The following is a 20,628-nucleotide window of genomic DNA, read 5'->3' as shown; positions in this document are numbered from 1 at the left end:
CATTACACTCCTAGAAGAAATTCAACTGGATCGTGTGTATGTTTTCCTAGCAGGGCTTGATGATATTTTTGATAAAGTGTGTAGTGATATTTTAAGAACTCAACCTTTACCATATGTGGATGAGGTGTTCTCCATTATTAGGCGAGAAGCACAACGCCATGCAACTATGATGGGAGGTAGTGGTGTGGAGAACCAATGAGGAGCTTCTCCTATAGCTATGGTATCATGGCCACCTTCGGGTAGCCAGTTTTTTAACCCATCTCCAATGGCCAATTCTCGGTCATTCACTCGGGAAAATAAAGATGATCTGAAGTGCACTTTTTGTGGTCAAACTCGTCATACAGAGGATACATGTTTTCAGAAACATGAAGTACCAAAATGGTTCCCCGAATTGAAGAAGAAATTACGTTCCAAGGAACGAGCCAGTAATGGAGCAAGTGGAAGCCGAGCATCCATTGCCACTACCACCAAGGATGTCGTGCCCTCCTCAAGTGATCCAAGTCAAAGCTTGTTGACCAGGACCACTCTTAGTGAAACCTCGACCACTCCAGGTAGTATGGGGCGTGTTCTTTTAGCCTCTGATATGGAACATCATACAGATTGGATTCTAGACTCGGATGCAACTGATCATATGACTTTTGATAAGAATTTATTTTCTAGTATGACAACAAGTCCACGGAAATATATAGCAACTGCCAACGGAATAACAGCACTGGTTTTGGGGGCTGGCACAGTGCACCTCACGCCGGCCCTTCCTCTTCATCACTGCTTGCTTGTTCCCTCGTTATCTCATAATTTGTTATCTATTCCTCAAGTTACTGAGCAATTAGATTATGTTGTACTTATGTATCCAATGTTTTGTTTGCTTCAGGATATTCAGACCAAGGAGATAATTGGGCATGGCATTAAAAGAGAGGGGTTATATTATGTGGATAACGTCATTCCTGGCAGAGCCAATACGGTTCGAGCATCTCGTACTAATAATTTACAAGAAGTGTGGTTATTGCATTGTCGGTTGGGACATGCTTCCTTTGGTTATTTAAGGCGTATGTTGCCTAGTTTATTTCATGAAATAAAAGAATCAAACTTGCATTGTGAAGTATGTATTCTCGCGAAGAGTCATCGCGCTTCGTTTCCTCCTAGTATGAATAAAAGATTGTTTCCTTTTGATCTTGTGCATTTAGATGTTTGAGGTCCCTCTCTCGTTAGTACTACGTCTAAAGTTAAATGGTTTATTACTTTTGTTGATGATTGCACTCGTATGATGAGGATTTATGTGATAAAAAATAAAAGTGATGTGAGTATGGTGTTTCGGTCTTTTTTCTCAAATGGTAGCAATACAATATTCTCTGTTATTAAAGTTCTCCGTTCTGATAATAGAGGAGAGTATATTGGTTCCATGTTGTCTGGCTTTCTTTAGGAGCAAGGAATCCTACATGAGACTACTTGTTCTCGTACCCCACAACAAAATGGGGTTGCTGAGAGAAAGAATCGTCATATCCTGAAAACTACAAGCAAGGCAGCCGAGAAGTCATGGAAGGGTTTGTGTGAATAATGGAAACCGTGCTTTGCTCATTGGTGCATCTGTACCTAAACGGCTCTGGCATGAAGCCGTCACTTATGCGGTGTATGTTTTTAATCGTATGCCTTCTCGGGTTGTGGACTTTAGAACACCTTTTCAAGTATTGACCGATTTTGTACCCATCGTATCAAGTAATCATCTTCCTCCTCGTGTATTTGGGTGTGTAGCTTATGTTCATATCCACAAGATTCATCGGAGTAAGTTAGATCCGTGTGCTCATAGGTGCGTTTTTATAGGATTTGCTCCTCAACAAAAAGGGTATAAGTGCTACCATCCTGAAACTCACCATATGTATGTGACCATGGATGTTACTTTTTCTAAATCCGAGTTCTTTGATGCTTCGGTTTCAACACTTTCCGATCACCAGGGCAGACTACTAGTGATGATCTCAGGTGGTTGGAAATAAGTAGCTTAGGGGGACCATTTGGTGATAAACATAGTAACGGAGACTCTTAGCAAGGAAGTGCCAAGAATGTGGATAGTGGTTCTCGGCAATAGGCCGAGTGTGATGCGGGAAAGGGTGCTGCCGAGTGTGATGAAAGGGTTTCCTAGGAAATTACCGAGTGTGATGCAAGGGCTCAACTGGAAAGTGCTGATCCAGGTACGCCGCTCCAACAGCAAGTAGCTACCAAACCCACAACCCCCTCTCTCTCGAGCTCGATAGTGCCACCCTATGTGTCTTCTCTGAATATTCCTGAGGTAAGCACTACTAATGCTCATGTAACTAATCAAGATAACATTATGAGTACATATCAATTGTCGCCAAGGAAAAATCGTGGTGTTCCTCCTGACAGGTTTTCTCCTGAAGGGAAAGTGAAGTACCCAATAGCTAACTAGGTGTCATGCTCGAACCTTGCATCATAACGTCAAGCCTGGGTTAACAATGTGGAAGCAATCCAAGTACCAACCCGAGTTGAGGAGGCATTGAAGGATCCTAAATGGCCTGCTGCAATGGATGAGGAAATGATGGCACTACATAAAAATGATACATGGGAGATAATGAAGCTACCCAAAGGAAAGAAGCCAGTTGGGTGTAGATGGGTCTTTACAGTTAAATACAAGGCGGATGGATCGGTAGACAGATATAAAGCAAGGTTAGTAGCAAAGGGTTATACTCAAACTTATGGCATTGATTATCAGGAAACTTTTTCTCCAGTAACAAAGATGAATACGATACGTGTTCTGATTTCTTTAGCTGCAAACTTAAATTGGCCACTAAAACAGTTTGATGTGAAAAATGTATTTCTTCATGGGTACTTGGAAGAAGAGGTATATATGGATTTTCCTCCGGGGTACAATGCCAAAGGGAAAACCGGACTGTGTAGATTGCGAAAGTCACTCTATGGACTTAAGCAATCACCTCGTGCGTGGTTTGGTAGATTTACTCAGGTTATGAGGAGGATTGGGTATTATCAAAGCCATTCGGATCATACATTATTTGTGAAACGGGGAAGTGGTAAAGTGACTGCTTTAATCATTTATGTTGATGACATGATAATAACTGGTGATGATTTGGAAGAGATGGTGAAGCTTGAACAAAACCTAGCTGCAAAATTTGAGATGAAGAGTTTGGGAGACTTAAAGTATTTTCTTGGCATGGAAGTCGCTTGATCATCTAGAGGTATTTTCTTGTCTCAACGTAAATATGTTCTGGATTTATTAAAGGAAATAGGCATGTTGGGGTGTAAGCATGTGGACACTCCTATCGTAGAGAAACATTATTTGGGGATTTATCCAGATCAGGAACCGGTTGATAATGGTAGATATCAAAGACTGGTGAGGAGATTGATTTATCTATCTCACACTCGTCCAGATATTGAGTATGCGGTAAGTGTGGTCAGTCAATTTATGCATTCACCAAGTATGGATCATATGGAGGCAGTAATGAGAATCTTGGCATACTTGAAGTCTGCTCCGGTTAAAGGAATTTTGTATGAATGTCATGGACATATGAGGATCGAGGGATTTACAGACGCTGATTGGGCAGGTGATGTGACTGATAGAAGATCTACATCTAGGTATTTTACATTCGTTGGACGTAATTTGGTTACGTGGCGAAGTAAGAAGCAAAATGTGGTATCAAGATCTTCCGCTGAAGCCGAATATAGGGGAATGGCACATGGTGTGTGCGAGATGTTATGGTTATGAATGTTACTTTGGAGTCTTGGTTTCAAACAAAAGAAGGCAATGAAGTTGTATTGTGATAATAAGTCCGCTAGAGAGATAGCCGAGAATCCGGTACAGCATGACAGGACTAAGCATGTTGAAGTTGATAGACATTTTATCAAAGAAAAGCTGGAGAAGAAGATTGTGTCAATACCATTTGTGAATTCAAATGAACTGCTTGCAGATGTTCTTACCCACATTGTATGTAGTAGAAGGTTTGGTGATTTGCTTGTCAAGTTGGGCATGAGTGATATTTATGCTCCAACTTGAGGGGGAGTATTGGAAAAGTAAATATTTAGAAGAAAATGAATGTAAATATTTTGTAATTATTAAGTTTTTGTTTAGGAAAGGTTTTATGTCCTTTATTTGTTTCCCTTTGTAACAAGCATTGTATGTACCTTATTATTCAGAATTATGGAATACAGAAATCTATCCCATATAATTCTATTCTATAGTCATGTACAAGTTAGAAAGTCTTATTTTATGATATAAAAAGTCTTTATTTATCTTATATGAGTTTCGGATTTTTTTTTTTTTTTTTGTTTTGTAATGGGAATTACATCTACAAGTTGCAGAATTGGCAGAAGAGTTATACAAAGAAATCAACCCGATCAGCTAATTTAATAAATATTGCGTCACACCAATGAGATCAGCCTTATTCATATCAATGAAAGAGATGGGAAACTGATTTGTCGACATTAATATTAATTAAAGACCATAACTTGAGCTAGCTTGTGCTTAATTTCTTACGCATAGGATAGCAGGTTTGAACTAAGCATCACATTCACAGCAAACAAATTAGATCATCAACAGAGAATAAAAAAGAGAGAGCATCCCAATCCCAACTACACTACGATATGGCTCCACCTGTACTACCAAGCCCTTTTCTGCTAAAAGCAAATACCAAAAACAAGTATTTGCGCTATCAACTTGATGCAGAAAGCGACCTTAATGAGATTGTCCAGTTTTTCGAGGATAATGAAAACAGCAGGTTCATAAAGTTCATCACCGAGAAGCCAAACAATGAGGACTACGCCGACAAGAATTATGTGCATATCAAATGCTCCTACATTGGCAACTACTTGAGAAGGGTGGACCAAAACAAGCTATTGGTCCTGGCCGCAGCTGCTGACCAAAACGAAACCAAAGACAATTGGGCTTGCACATTGTTCAAGGTCGAGCCTGTCGAACCACCTAACAGCAACAACCTAATCACGCGCTGCCGATTACGTCATTTGCAAACCGACCTCTTAACCACGCCATTCATTGAAAACATATTCGAATTAAGCCTCAACCAAAAAACACATGATGCTAGAGGGGTGGATATCTACCAATTATTGATCCACAAATGTATTTCTAATAGAGCATTTAAATCGAAACCCAAAAAATAAGTAAAAAAATAGTAGTGAGGCCAAACATTGCCTAAACGGGGTCTATACTCAAGAATATCAACAAAAAAGTCTTACATTAAGTTTAGAAACATCACGGTGAGGCAAAGGTGAAAACTAATAGATTTAATGATAATTTTTGTATGAATTTGGAAAACTGATCGAAAACAGTGAGCAACCACGTTGTTGTGAGAAATGCAAATCTTTAATCTTCACAAAATATTGTCCGTTTGTATTAGGAGAATATTTATAAACATTTGGAAGTGGTTTTACCAATTATTGAGCCACAAATTTAGTTTTAAGGGAATATTGAAGCTGAAACCTAAAATATAAATGAAATAATTTGTAGTGAGGCCCAAATTTTTGCCTTCACAAGGGTCTATACTCAAGGATATCGACGAAAAGTTATAGATTAATTTTAAGTACCTCATTGTAAGGCAAATGTGAAAACAAATGGACTTAAGGAAGTTTTTTTTATACAAATTTAAAAAAACCAACAAAAAACTGTGAGAGTTAACCCACTTTTTTTTTGTGAAAATGCAAATGTTTCATTTTTATAAAATATTTTCTGTAACATTAAGAAAATCTTAACAAGACATTTGGAAGTTCTTTTACCAGTTATTAATTCACAAATGTATTTATAGTAGAATATTTAAGCCGAAACCTAAATAATAAGTGAAAAAAAAATTGTAGTGAGGCCCAGCACATTTCTCAAAAGGTACCCTCAAGAAATATCAATAGAAAGTCTTACATTAGTCTTAACAACTAAGTCATCTAGATGTAGGTCTTATGAAACCAAGTCATTTACAGGTTACAAAACTTTTAATTGTTAAAAAAGACTCCACGCCTAATGCCAATGCTGTCATGTGACAAATATTTTTAATCAAAGACTCCACATCTGTAGCCATGTGCTTTGTGAAAGACCACAAAACATTTCTCACTTAATTGCACTTTCGTTCTCTAATTAAGTCTATAATTATATAACAAAAGACTTCACATCGATGTACTATGCAAGTTGACAATCAAATCCCTCATTTAGTCATTAATTTATTAAAGAAAAGTAATTGAAGGGAAAAGGACACCCAAACTGTTAGTGTGTTAATCCATTTATAAACTTGTACAAATTTTTCAAGTTTGAAATATAAATTATTCCTTTTAACAAGGCTAGAACTGGTAGAAAATAGTTTGAAAAGCGTTCAAGGAAATCGATAGAGCATCTCTAGTGGAAATATATGAACGTGAAATGTGAAAGCTACATTTATATCTCATTGATCAAAGTTCTCTATTGGTGCAGTTCACCTAACGTGATTTTCACGGCCCCTCACCATACAGGTGGAGAAGCAAAACCCGCTCCCTGACACTTGACGCAGTGAAGCCAATAGAAAGCGTGGAGAATTAGAAATAGGAATCATAGCTGTGGAAGAAACCACTCGACTAGGAAAGAGACTGACTCACTCAATCAGACAAGACAATAGAAATCACACAACCAGAAAATTGAACCGAGCAAAGTATATGCAGGAAGATTTTAATTAACATTCACGACTGACTGACAGTTCATTTAGTCCAAGAATTATAAAGACTTGCAAATATTAAAATGAGTTTTAACGAAACACTTACGGTACTGTTTATTTTTAACGAAAATTCATATTTTTATCTTTTTTGATACTATTCATTACACATTTATTTGTTCTTTTTCATTAAAACTAAAGTTCTTTGAACTTTTCGTTAATTTTCTTTATTAAAAGATCTATAGCCATACTACTTTATGAACATCGACAACCGCTCATTTTAATCGCACATAGAAGATATTGCAGGAAAATGCACATCCATCATTGTGTTTTATCATGTAATTCTTGTACGACTGAGTGACCATCCATTTAGAACAAGAATTATAAAGGCTTATAATATATATTAAAAGCTCAAGTTATTATGAGACTCTTAAAATGTCCAACAATAACATGATAATTTTTAAGACTATCTCCAACCTTTAGGTTAAAACTTTCAATTTTTAACCTATAAACAACTTTTCTTCTCCAACCCTTATGGGTTAAATTTTTAGTATGCGATTTTTAAAAAATGAATTTAGGATAATTTTTTTTTTCTTAAAGTAACTTAAAAAAATGATGTAGACTGTCCTAATTTAATTCTATGAACATTTTAACTTAAAAAATATTTAGATTCCAATAAATATTGAAAAATTACTAAACCGACACTATGAAACTCGTGAAACGCTATGAAGGATATGAAACGCTCAAAACGAATTTTTTTTTATAATTAACTTAGTCATTGGATTTAAATTTAGACTGGTAGATCATTTTTTTACCGTTGTATTTTATCATATTAGATTTAAGTCGTTGGATTTAATGAATTTATAAATATAAAACTAAAACAAGTACACATATATGGTGGGCTAGCTCCACTAACCCAGGAGGAATCCTGGGTTAAATTTTGCTTAGAAATGAGTTTTGGGTTAAAACTCATATTTTCCCCCCAAGAGTTGGAGCAAATTGGGATAAATTTAGAACCTAAAATTTGAGTTTTCCAAATGTTGGAGTAGGTGAGAACTTAATTAAACCTTCTTCAGATGGCATTTAAAGAGATAAATATTTACATCTTGTAATTTGACTAACAAAATTGGATTAATCACTAGTAAATATTCAATGAAAAAAAAAAAGAAAAAAAAAAGACAAGTTCAAGGGAGAAACAAATCCCCAGAGTTAGACCCGACAATTTCTGACACGACATGAAAACAACACAAAAATAACAAGTTTCAGATCAACACGATAACTAATCGGGTCATTATTGGGTGACATGTTAATAACGGGTATACACGCGGGTAACACGTGGGTAACCCATTTCGACCCATTAAGAAAAAAATTATTTTGATAATCTTAAAGTTTAATTACAAAAAGATTTATTATAAAATACAATAGTCATATTAATATATACAATATATTCTATATTAAATATATAGTTTAGTATTATTATTCTATATAAGTTAAAAAAAAGTTTTAGTTGTTATTTATTTTTATTATGAGAATTCCTTATTATCATTATCATTACTGGGATAAATTTTACTTAACATGTTGTACAAAATTAAAATAAACTAGTATAGTATTTGTATTGAGAAGAACTAAGAAGACATACATACAAGTATGAAAAATATGAAAGAATATATAAACACTCGTGATTCATTATTATTCATTCACGAGTAGATAATGGTTACACTTATATTATCATTTAGATTTTTAAAATCCTCCAAACCCTCATGAATAATGTTTTTTATTTGAGGGAAAAATTAATAAAATTAATAATAATTATGGTAGAAGTGTAAAAATGTAATATATATATATATATATATATATACAATCACTCATAGTGATGAGCTTTACAACTTTCATGAAGGGGTCAGCTTCGAAATCCAACATTATAATCCATAAACCTTAAATTTATATTTAACCATTAATTTTCATTTATGCTTTATACTTCTTACTGAATTTCATTTTTAAAATTTTCTTTTTTGAAAACATGATTATTTGGCTGATGTAAGAAGATGAACGGTTCAGATCTTTGATATCACGTTTCATCGTAAGATAAATGAGAGTAAATATGTACCGTTGGATTCTATTTCACTTATATTATTATAATTTTTTTGGACGAAAAAACCCCTTCTCTATTCCAATATTTTCCAATTTTACCATTTGATCAATTTCGGTAAGCAAAAATATACTTAAAAGAAAAATGCGTTTTTATGTTTTGGATGCGACAATATAGTATGTATATACTTATTTAGTATTATGTTTTTTATTTGATTATTTATTGGTTTAAAATATATTTTCCTTAATGGGTAACGGGTTGGTTCATATTACCTGTTAATATTATTGGGTCGATTTCGGGTCGGGTCATTTTACCCATTTATTTTAACGGGTGTTACACGACACGACCCGTTAAGATATCGGGTATGACATGAAAATAGACGAATGATTTACAAAAAAATAAAGTAATAAACTTCCGTTACTGTACATATAAGAGCATCTTCAAAAAGTGCAAATCACTATGAAATGGTAAGAAAAAACAGTGATGTGAATTTAAACTAACCTAATAAATAGATTAATTCAAATCAAATTTACTCGCAAGTGCACAAATCAGTTGTAGTGAAAATATGTAAATACGAGATTGAATCTACCGGAGTTGATTTAACAATTTAATCCTATAACTATTACTTAACAAATTGAAATAAATATTGGATTTGTATCAAAGAATAATTAAAATTAACAATGCTTAAACAGAAATATGATTGAGAACAAATGTAAGAAAACACTAAGGCTTTGATTCCACCACTAATTGGCATACCCTAGTATCAAATTGTCAACTCCTGAATTATCAAATTAATGAAAACAACTTCCGTGCATATGACCGTGGTCAGGTACACATGCCAATAATTTCCCAAAGAGATGTGAATTTTACCGTCGTCAGGCTTAAACTCAACTATTTCTATAGTCTACATTTCCTTGGTCCAGTATACACAAACATGTAGAAATCCAATTAAGTGTGGTGAGAAACAAATTAACCACTTATCAACTTGGTCACGTCAAACAAATAGCTAATTTCTAGGAAGCCACACAAACCAATATTCGTCTACAGTCGAATCAAAATATAAGTTCATGATTCTCATTCACAAAGCATTGATAGTATCCAATTAATGGTCATAAATAAATTCATATGCAAATAATTTGGATATCAAAATCCTAAGCTATGGTCAAGCACAAAGAACCTAATATCAAAATTGCAAGTCAACTAATGAATGAAAACTAATCATCAATATGAAATTCACAAATTGAATAATCAAATAACTAGAATAATCATAATTAGGGCTTCCTCTTAGCCTTAGCTAAGAATTTAGAACCCCATGAACGAAGAATTCATAGTAATTCTAAGAAGGAAATTTTGCATAAAATAAAACTAGAGAAGAAGAACCAAATCAAATCCTCGCTGCCACTGCTACCCTGTCTGCTTTTATTTGCGCCCAAGTCTTCCAAAAAATAGGAATTCCAGTCAATTTGAAATTCTTTCCTAAGATATCTCCACCGCCTATTGGTCTTCAACCTAAGAATAAAATAACATTTAATTAAATGGATGAAGCCAATGTAATTAGGAAGACTAAAACATATAAGATGTGTCAAAAACTTGTTAAATTCCACTTTTATCAATAAGCATCTTAATCCTTATAAATTACAAAAACTAAAGTAATTTAATTAAAATAGTCTGAATGAGGCACTAACAAATATAAATAACAGGGTAACAATTGTAATAAATACGTGCCTATCAAACAGCAACTTTATTTTTAAACCAAAAAGTAAGTTCTGATGTGACTGACATAGAGACGCCAAAATTCATCAAAAGTAAACGTTCGAAGATTAGGTAATGAAACGAAATCATCGACGGTTGGAAATGGAAATCACAATTTAACGGTCATTTAGCTCCGATTTTGATGTATTTTTTAAACTACATTCCTCAATCCTAGAAGAATATAAAAAATGAACCCAATCATCAACTTCGAAATATTTACACTACTGGATACCTCAAAAGCTTACGTTCTACTTAATGTGAGTACAAAATAAACTTTAAATGTTTGTTGAATCTATTGTTTTGACGGCATAAGCAATCTACAAAACTAGTTTCCACGATCCAACTATCAAACTTGTTTGTATATACTCCGAGACTGCATATACCAAAAATCATCCAAAACAAACATTTCAAGATTTGGTAATGAGGTGAAATCCTTCGCATGTTAGAAACGAAAAATCAAGATTAAAAGGCTATATATAGGACCTTTGGTTTTGATAATTTTTTTGAAAAAACAGTAATTTAGAGTAAAACCATACACTGAATTGTCTTGATCATCAAATTCGATGATTTACCTTTGGAAATTAAATTAAAAATATAAGGGAAAAAAAATAATTTTTTCACTTTTGCTTGACGAATTAGGTGCAAGTTGTCAGATCAACTTCTAACGATTCGTCAGCCATCACTTATATATTCATTGGGCAAACCTAAAAATTCTCTCCTAATTTTTTGCCAAAACATCAATTTCGCAACTAGATAAATATAATTAAGTAACTTAGTTTTGAAACATCATAGAGAGGCGAAGGTGAAAACAAATAAGTTTTAAAATCGTGACACCTTTTTTGGGTAAAATGCAAAATTTTAGCATTAATGGAATATTTTCAAGGCATTTGGAAGTAGTTCTACCAACTAAACACATATAAGTGATGCACAAAATGTTGCTAAAATGGGGTTTCACTCTCAAGAAATATCAACAAAAAGTATTACATTAATTTTATAAACATCATGGTGAGGCGAAAGTTAAAACAAATAGATTTAATAATGATTTTTGTTCAAAATTGCAAAATCGTCTAAAAATCGTGAGTGTTACCCACGTTTTTTGTGAGCAGTAAGCAAATCTTTATAGCGTATCTTAAAGTGTTTTTACTAATTAATGACCCACAAATGTATTTCCAATAGAAAAACCCAAAAAATAAGTAAAAAAAAAAAGGTAAATTACACAAAACTACCTCAACTATTGGGTCATTAACAATACCTCATCTTTAAAAAGTTTCAATGTCATTGCAACAACTGACGGAATTGATAGACAACTGACGGAAGGTATGACTGTAATTGTATCCTGCTTGGATTTCATTGAGTGGTTCGATACACATTGTACTCTGCGATTCTGTTGAGTGGTCCATAATCATATCCACTCGGATTTCGTTGAGAGGTCCAAAATCCCTTCTACTCTGCGATTCCGTTGAGTGGTCCATAATCATATCCACTCGGATTTCGTTGAGAGGTCCAAAATCCCTTCTACTCTGCGATTCCGTTGAGTGGTCCGGAATCGTATCCTGGTATAGATTCCGTTGAGTGGCCTGGAATCCCACTTGGTGTTTTGGTTCCGTTGACTGGTCTAGGACCCGATATTGATGGATTTCATTGAGTGGTTTGAAATCACATCATTTGACTTGTTGGTTCCTTGGATTCAATTTCAGCTTCAGCGATGTAGGTTTCGGTCGAACTGTGTCGCTCTAGCCCTGCATTTCGATGTATTGTATGTGTTATTGATTGGTGTGATTATTGGATAGTGTTGGAATGCATGTGTGGGTGAATGGATAGATGGCTAGAGAATATTATTGTGCTTTGTTGAATGTTCTTTGAGGTGCTACATGCTTGAATTGTGGTATTATGATGAGACGTAGTGAGATATGTGATGAATGTTTGAGTGAAGTGAACTACGAATGGCTTGATCCCTATTTAGGGTACGTAGGCAATCTAACGAGGAGGTTAGATGTAGTCATAAATTATACAAAAAATTACTATGCGATTCGATTCTCGAGTTGTGCTTTGTGATAGGGATTTTACCACTTGCAAAAGTAGGGATAAAAACACTTAAAAATACTTGCAAGAGTACAAGGTTGTCATAGTATAGCAGCACAATGAAGGTCGTTTTCCACAGGGATTGAATGAATAATTTATGTTAAATCCAAATCTTAATTAATTATTTGAAAACAAAGTTTAGAAGAGGTTGATTTTATGACTTAAAATATTAAAAATGAATTTAATTGAAAACAATTAAATAAATTGGGAAAGTAAAGAAAACCAAAGAAAATAGTTTTGAAAATAAATTTAAGCACTAGGGTTTCGCCATCACCTTAACAATCATACATAGTTCTTCCATTTACTTATGAATTAAACATGCATATTTTGAAGGTTAGGTTTTCCTAAAGTATGCCCTACTTGGAACCTCCAACATAGAACGTATATCTAACATGCAACCCGTCTGTGGTGTCCAGATCAAATGTGAATATGCAAGACTTATAAAGTTTTGTGAAATCCTTTTGAAAAACCATATAACCCTTAAGACGTGTTGTCCATCCTAAGAAGTTACACATATTAACCACAAGAAGCCAACGCCAATTCTACGGATAGCCCTCCGCCAAAATTGCATCAAATTACTTTTCTAAATATCCTAATGGTGGCCAATCATCAATACAATTAGATAGTTTAAAGCACAATGATTAATAATTCAAAACTTACATGCATAATATCATAAGCAGATTAAAAAGAAACTACATATTCTTGCTAAGGGTCGTGCCTCACCCTAGCAAATGAAACTAGTTACTAACAACCATAAAACAAAATATTATTAAGAACATGGATAGAAAACACCTTGAAAATAAACTTGAATCCTCCAAAGTATTGTGTGCGTTCTCCTCATGTTCTCTCCTCCTCTTTTACCCTAATGGCTAAATATCTTATTTATACTAATACAAACTAAAACCCAAAAAGGTCTTAGAATAAAACCATGAAACATAATAAAATAATAAAACAGAAAATAAAAGGTTTCCTATGTGAACTAGAATTCGGAGTTCTCAGAAAATCAGACTTCTGACCAACCAAATTAACTCCTATTTGATCCCAAAATGTCTCTTTTGAAAGCTGGAGACGTCCCATACAAATCCTCAGAAGGAATCTTCCTCAAAATATGACATCTTGACCTTCAAAATACAAAAAACGTCCAAAAATGTCAATCTGAGAAAGCTGCGCATTGGGCCTTAATTTCATCGCCACGGTCAAACGGCTTGGTAGAAAAATCTGGAATTTTGATACAATCATCTTGAAAGACTCACGAACATCCTCTAATTAGAATCACTCCAAAATTCATCCTTTTGGTTACTTTTTTCTCCAGATGAAGTCGAATGTCCTACATTAGAAATATACAACAAAGTATCAAAATTCTACCAAAATAACCAATAAATTAATACTAAGATTAGGGTAAAATATATGGTAAAATATTGACTCATCACTTTGCCATATCCCGGAGGTGGGGGAAGTTAGAGATATGGGTATTTGATGACATCACATGTCGATCCTAGACGTATATCGGGATCGGGGCGTGACACCGACAATATGTATAAGGCTACTGTAGCTAATTATTGTTACAATAATGGTTTGGATCCACTATTACTTGTTTTACTAAAGAGGTGGTTGAACAAATTCTTAGCATTCCAATTAGTTTTGATGCTTTGACTGCCAAGTGTGTCTGAAGTGGAATAAATGATGGTAATTTTTCAGTTAAATCTGCTTATTTTTGGGCCATTAGGCCTAGTGCTTTTCCTAATTGGTGATGGAATCTCATTTGGAAACTTCATATTCCTCCAAGTTAAGAGTTTCTTATGGCTGCTCTATCTTGATAAGATCCTCACTAATGAACAAAGGCTGAAAGTCTTACATTACTTTTAGAAATATAGCGGTGAGGCAAAGGTGAAAACAACTATATTTAATGATGATTTTTATACAAAATTGCAAAACCAACTAAAATTAATGAGCACCCACATTTTCGTGAGAAATGCAAATATTTTGTCTTCCCAAAATTTTCTCCGTTAGCATTAAGAGAACATTTATAAAGCATTTGGAAAGGTTTCTACCAATTATTGAATTTAGTTTGAATGGTTTATTTAAGCCAAAACCTAAAATTAAGTGAAAAAAAGTTGTAGTGAGCCCCAAATATCTAACCCATCAATGTGTTCGATCTTGTAACTATGTACAAGTTAGAAAGTCTTATTTTATGATATAAAAAGTCTTTATTTATCTTACATGAGTTTTGGATTTTATATTTTTTTGTATTTTGTAATGGGAATTACGTCTACAGGTTGCAGAATTGGCAGAAGAGTTATACAAAGAAATCAACCCGAACAGCTAATTTAACAAATATTGCACCATACCAATGAGATCAGCCATGTTCATATTAACGAAAGAGATGGGAAACTGATTTGTCGAAATTAATATTAATTAAAGACCATAACTTGAGCTAGCTTGTGCTTAATTTCTTATAAATAGGATAGCAGGTTTGAACTAAGCATCACATTCACAGCAAGCAAATTAGATCATCAACAGAGAATAAAAAAGAGAGAGCATCCCAATCCCAACTACACTATACGATATGGCTCCACCTGTACTACCAAGCCCCTTTCTGCTGAAAGCAGATATCAACAACAAGTATTTGCGCTATCAACTTGATGCAGAAAGCGATCTTAATGAGATTGTCCAGTTTTCTGAGGACAATGAAAACAGCAGGTTCATAAAGTTCACCACCGAGAAGCCAAACAATGAGGACTACGCTGACAAGAATTACGTGCATATCAAATGCTCCTACAACGGCAACTACTTGAGAAGGGTGGACCAAAACAGGCTATTGGTCCTGGCGGCAGCTGCTGATCGAAACGAAACCAAAGACAATTGGGCTTGCACATTGTTCAAGGTCGAGCCTGTCGGACCACCTGACAGCAACAACCTAATCACGCGCTGTCGATTACGTCACTTGCAAAGCGACCTCTTAACCAGGCCATTCATTGAAAACAGATTCGAATTACGCCTCAACCAAAAAACACCCGATGCTGGAGGGGTGGATATCTACTCAGTCTCCCAAGTCAGATGTTGATTATCAGTATGCATGATGTTTGTGGGTAACGTCTCTGGAAACCCTCACGAGACTTCACTCGTCCCATTTGGGTCACCTATGGGTTTAAAAGGCTTGTTGCATGTGCGAATGCAATCGTGTTCCCCGCGAAAGTAGCATTGGTTTTCATCACTACTTTTTTCCTTGTTTTTAGTTTTTGCATTTCGCTGTAATCCGTGTGTTTATAGCAATAATAATAAACTCATGTCTTATCTTTGTGTTTGGATAAGTCATCTGCAAGTGTATGATTAACTAGCTTTTAGTGTAATCCGTGTGTTTGTTGCAATAATAATAAAGATTGGTAATTCAATTGTCTAACTACTCTACATGTTCAAAACTCAACTCAATTAGATTTTTTTGCTTGGCTTGAAACTGGGGAGCTTAATGGATAGCAATGAAGTACCCGAGATATCTTTTTTATGTATCTAAGCCATAAATTTGGAATTAGGGATCGTTAGATACAACCAAACACAGAGTTTGAGAAATTCAAATTTATGTTAATCATTATTTCAGAGGGACTCAGAGTTCGCGGGGGGAATTGACGACGGAGCTCGCAAGGGGATAGTCTTTTTTTTTTTTGCAGCGAACGGTAAAAACAGCGGTGAAAAACTTGGGAAAATTGACCTTTAAGTGTCGTTTTTTGCAACAAAGAGCAAGTATCGCTTGTCTTTATATATTCCTCATTCCTGCATTTCTTCTCGAGTACAATTGGTAGATATCTTCCCAAGGGGTTTAGGAAATTAGGAATAATAATTTTTTTAGTGGAAATGGTTATTGAGGTTTGCATAACTCCTCACTTTTGTCCTTGAGATTTGAAATCGATAGAATTGATCCCTGAGTTTGTCCGCAATCAATCATTTTCGTCATTCCGTAAAAAATCTCAAATAAGGATAAAATGACAAAAATACCCTCAACTTTTGTCAAATCATGATGGCCTATTGTGTATTACATTGAGGGTAAATTTGTCATTTTAATTCTTATTTAACTCAATTTTTCACCAAATGACCAAAATGATTGTTGGTGGACTATCTCATAGACCACTCTATTGATTTTGAATCTCAGAGACCAAGGTGACGAAGTAGGCAAATCTCAAGGACTCCATTTTGACTAAAAAACTTGATTTATGACATTTACTATCCAACTTGAGGGGACTATGCAGAATTAATATGATCAAATCATTTTTTTATATATATACAAATGATATTGTTTATGAAATAAATATAGTTAGTTGTTAAAAGAGAGAGATCATTGGAATTGAAGTCGCACCAACGTGCGTATACATGATTATAAGAACCATCTACGATATTGATAAAATCATATTATATTACTTAGATTTTATGAATGACTTACTTTCTTTGATATGACGTGCGAGATGAATTGATTGTGACCACTATTATGGTAATATTATTATGCAGGTAGTTTTTAATATATATATATATATATATATATATATATATATATATATATATATAGGTGTTGAAATATCCCACATCAGCCATATCTCTAAGTACATAAGAGTTTAAATAGCATGTCCCCACTTCATCTAACACCAAGGCCTTTTGTGATAAAACTTCACACCTGACAGATTGTGTGGGCAATAATTACCAAGTTGGGGCTATATCGATATTGTTGGATGTGGGCCCTAAGCTCGTCTCTTTGATAATTCTACAATAGATGATTTCAAAATGGAGATTATTCAATTGATTTTTGACGAGATAAAACTTGATCCACTCATACTTTATTTATCAATCCCTCAGGACATAGCGAGAATCAGGAGAACCTCAGTGGTGGCAAGTGGGCTTGGTAGTGAGGTTTCATCCTTTGGATTTTGGTGATGATTCCTCTACTGCATATTTATTTTGTCAGTAATATTTGCACGATCGCACTCTTGATTATGCATAGCACTACACTTTTATGTGTTTATTGTTGTATGAAACTTCTAGCTGCTCTGATGTGATGTGATAATAATGGGATCTAAACCTTGAATATATATTCCCAAGTGGGGAGGTTGATTAGGAAACTTTGTAGCACCTTTTGATTTATTATTAATGAATGTTTTGATTCAAATTCACTCACATCGTAATTGTCTTACTATGGCTTTGTTATTAAGTTGGCTTGTGAAGTCATTCCTAAATGGGGCCATATGGTCTGACAGCCAGGATATCTCGGCCTCGTAACTTGTGTTATTGCGGTCAGGGTGTCAAAATGATTAGATTAACAACGAGGACATCTGAGGCAAAATATGACTTGTCTCCATTGAAGATAAGATGAAAGAAAATCAGTTAAGATGGTTTGGGTACATGAAACAAATATCTAAAAAAGCTATGGTAGAAAAGGCAACTATGAGAGGGAGGCTTAGGGCATAAGGGGTGGAGGAAAAGTTAGGAAGACTTGGAAATAGACTATAGGAAATGATATGAAGTATTTGTAGCTAACGAAAGATTTGGTGTTAACTCCATCGTAGTGGAGTACAGTTGACCCCACTTAATAGCATAACGCTTGGTTGTTGTTGTGTTTTGTTGTTGTAGGAATGTAACGACCCGTTCCCAATTATTACGGTTTTTATAATTTTAAAATGTGAAATTATGAAAATACCCTTTGAGGCAAATACGTTGACTTTTGTTGACCGCTTTGTTGTGTCACATGAGATCCCTTTTCTTGGTGTATACTTGTAGCACTTGTCACTAGGAATGCGTGGGCGTAAACGGAACGTAAATTGGAGTTATAATGAAAGAGTTATTAACGAACGAAGTCGATGGCAAAATGGTCAATTGACAATAAATCTGAAAGGCTCTAGATTTTGTTGGAGCATCAGTTTGTACCATGTATGTGGCTATGATGGAAAAGAATGAATAGAAGGGAGAGAGATGGATGGAGGAGAAATGACAGAAATGAGGGTGGATGCCCAATGAGAAAGAAGAGAAAGAGAAAAAGTGACCAATGAGAAAGGAGAGAAATGAGGAGAAATGAGAGAGCGGAGGAGTACTGGATCACCCTTGAGTCGGTTCCTCCCCGCTAACCCGACCTATAGCGTGACCTTTCTGACCTGTTTCCACTGGTTTTCGGGCGATCCAAACCTCGCCACCACCTGCAAACTAACCATCATCTTCTCCTTCTCCATTTCCAACCAAATTTCACTAGGTTTAACCTTGAATTCGTGCAGAACGAAACCCGTGGGTTCCGGGGGTGCCACGGTAGAGATTTGCCGATCATGAAAGCTACGTCGACCACCACTACCATCAAACCACTCATCTTGAACCCAGGAACAAAGCCCACACAAGTTTGGGGGCGTTGGGTTCAATTTGAGGACGAATTGGAGAGCACCCATTTCTAGGGTTCTGCTGGGATCGAGGGCAATTTGAGGTGTTTCCCAGTCGAATTGGACCTCGACCTAAGTATGAAAGTTGTTCCTTTCATTGAGATCTTCATTCCTGTAAAATTTGGGAATTTTTAGAATTGTTAAATTTTTCAGCGAGTCGAGGTGGTCTGCCGCCACGTGTGGCTCTGCGTGGCCTTCAGGAACGTAACCTTATGGCCGCTCGTACGACAATGCGTGGGGGAAAACCCGAGGTCCCTCGTTAGGTTTTTTTACGCCCCGGATCCGAATTCGCCGTCCGTTTTAAATTCTAACATGTTAGTAGAGTTTAACTAAATGGTCCCTAATTGTGTTTAGGTGCGTTGGCGGGAAGCGACGTGATCCTAGCTAGTTCGAGCAGTTCTTGGGCAATAAAATCAGTGAGTGGACCCCTTCTTAACTTACTTGTTTTTATAAAGTATTAGCCTAGCATGCATTCCATATTTCATGATTTGAATATGATTTATAATATGCTTTATAGACTTTTATAATTATGGTTTACGAAATAGTTTGATTTATCGAAATTACATTTCATTAAAGGTATTGAATTATTGGATTCGTATATATGGATTTCTATGATTTTTGAATATGATTTATATTACGGTTTTACAAACATGAATTATTTTATGGATTTCATGAATACGATTTATCTTGGATTTATGAGATGAGGTTTGACCTAGCGAGCTCCATATTTTGATACGAGTTTTGGAGATAAGTTTTTGGTACTAGCTAGTAGGTTATCATATGGCACATCCGCACACCACAGGTATAGATGTCTTTGGTCGTAGGACACAGAGGATAGAGGAGTGAGATATGATATATTATATACCCCTAGCTTCACTGTCGAAAGTAATGTCGGACAGCATCATTAGTAGTGTCAGTGTGGATGTACGCTATTTTATTCAGCTTCACCTTCGGGTGATGGACAGGTACTGCCTTTGGACAACTATGATACACCTAGTTGAGTACCTCACTAATGACATTTATAGATTTGCCTTTGGGCGTTAGTACAATTTTCAACACTAGTTTTACATACATGTTTTACGAATGTTTTACATGGCATGCTAGGGTTTTTATAAAACCTCTATGTAGTATTATATGTGTTTTCAAAACAGGGGGTTATTATGTTCAGAAATAAAATGTTTTCCTACTATTAGTATTATTATTATAAACTTTGGTCCACTCACCTTTTCTATTTTGCACCCCTTCAGGAGTTAGGATCGAGGCACATGATCTCGGCGTTATGGTATTTTGGCATAGGTATCCTCGAGTCTTCTCAGTATAAGTATCATTTCCTTGTTCGTATCTTTTCTTAGTAATTCTTCCATAGTATTCTTAGTAGTTATATGCTCTGAACATGTTCTTGTAATGGAATTTTTCGTTCTAATTGCATATTCTTTATTTGTATGCATGTTTAAAATGGCTTCGTCACCCTTGGGTGTCGGCCAGTACGTGCCTACCCTGGTATGTGAGGATATCGGGGTTGGGGCGTGTCAAGTAAGGCCCGAAACATTGCATAAATTGGGGCTTGTACTCAAGAATATTAACGTAAAGCCTTACATTAGTTTTGAAACATCATGGAAAGGCCAAGGTGAAAAAAGTAGATTTAATGATGATTTTTTGC

The 20,628-nt window shown here is 35.2% G+C and overlaps 2 protein-coding genes across 2 annotated transcripts; both read left to right on the top strand.

The window, feature by feature from the left end:
- The first annotated feature begins 4,605 nt into the window (after window positions 1-4,605).
- Window positions 4,606-14,893, top strand: LOC114827287 (uncharacterized). The gene is made up of 2 exons (XM_029108933.1): window positions 4,606-4,923; window positions 14,843-14,893. The coding sequence occupies exons 1-2, from the start codon at window positions 4,606-4,608 to the stop codon at window positions 14,891-14,893; spliced, it is 369 nt and encodes a 122-aa protein (XP_028964766.1).
- Window positions 14,894-15,133: 240 nt separating this feature from the next.
- LOC114827285 (uncharacterized) lies at window positions 15,134-15,631 on the top strand. Its single transcript, XM_029108931.1, has one exon. The coding sequence runs from the start codon at window positions 15,134-15,136 to the stop codon at window positions 15,629-15,631; it is 498 nt and encodes a 165-aa protein (XP_028964764.1).
- Window positions 15,632-20,628: the final 4,997 nt, after the last annotated feature.

This window comes from Malus domestica, chromosome 10, assembly GCF_042453785.1.
Source record: "Malus domestica chromosome 10, GDT2T_hap1".
Lineage (NCBI taxonomy): Eukaryota > Viridiplantae > Streptophyta > Magnoliopsida > Rosales > Rosaceae > Malus > Malus domestica.
This window is presented reverse-complemented; position numbering and strand designations above follow the sequence as displayed.

Excerpts from the sequence above, each read along its gene's own strand:
- LOC114827287 (XM_029108933.1), top strand. The coding sequence starts at position 4,606 with ATGGCTCCACCTGTACTACCAAGCCCTTTTCTGCTAAAAGCAAATACC. Across the intron at positions 4,924-14,842 it reads GGGCTTGCACATTGTTCAAG|GTTGCAGAATTGGCAGAAGA; the intron begins GTCGAGCCTGTC and ends TTACGTCTACAG.
- LOC114827285 (XM_029108931.1), top strand. The coding sequence starts at position 15,134 with ATGGCTCCACCTGTACTACCAAGCCCCTTTCTGCTGAAAGCAGATATC.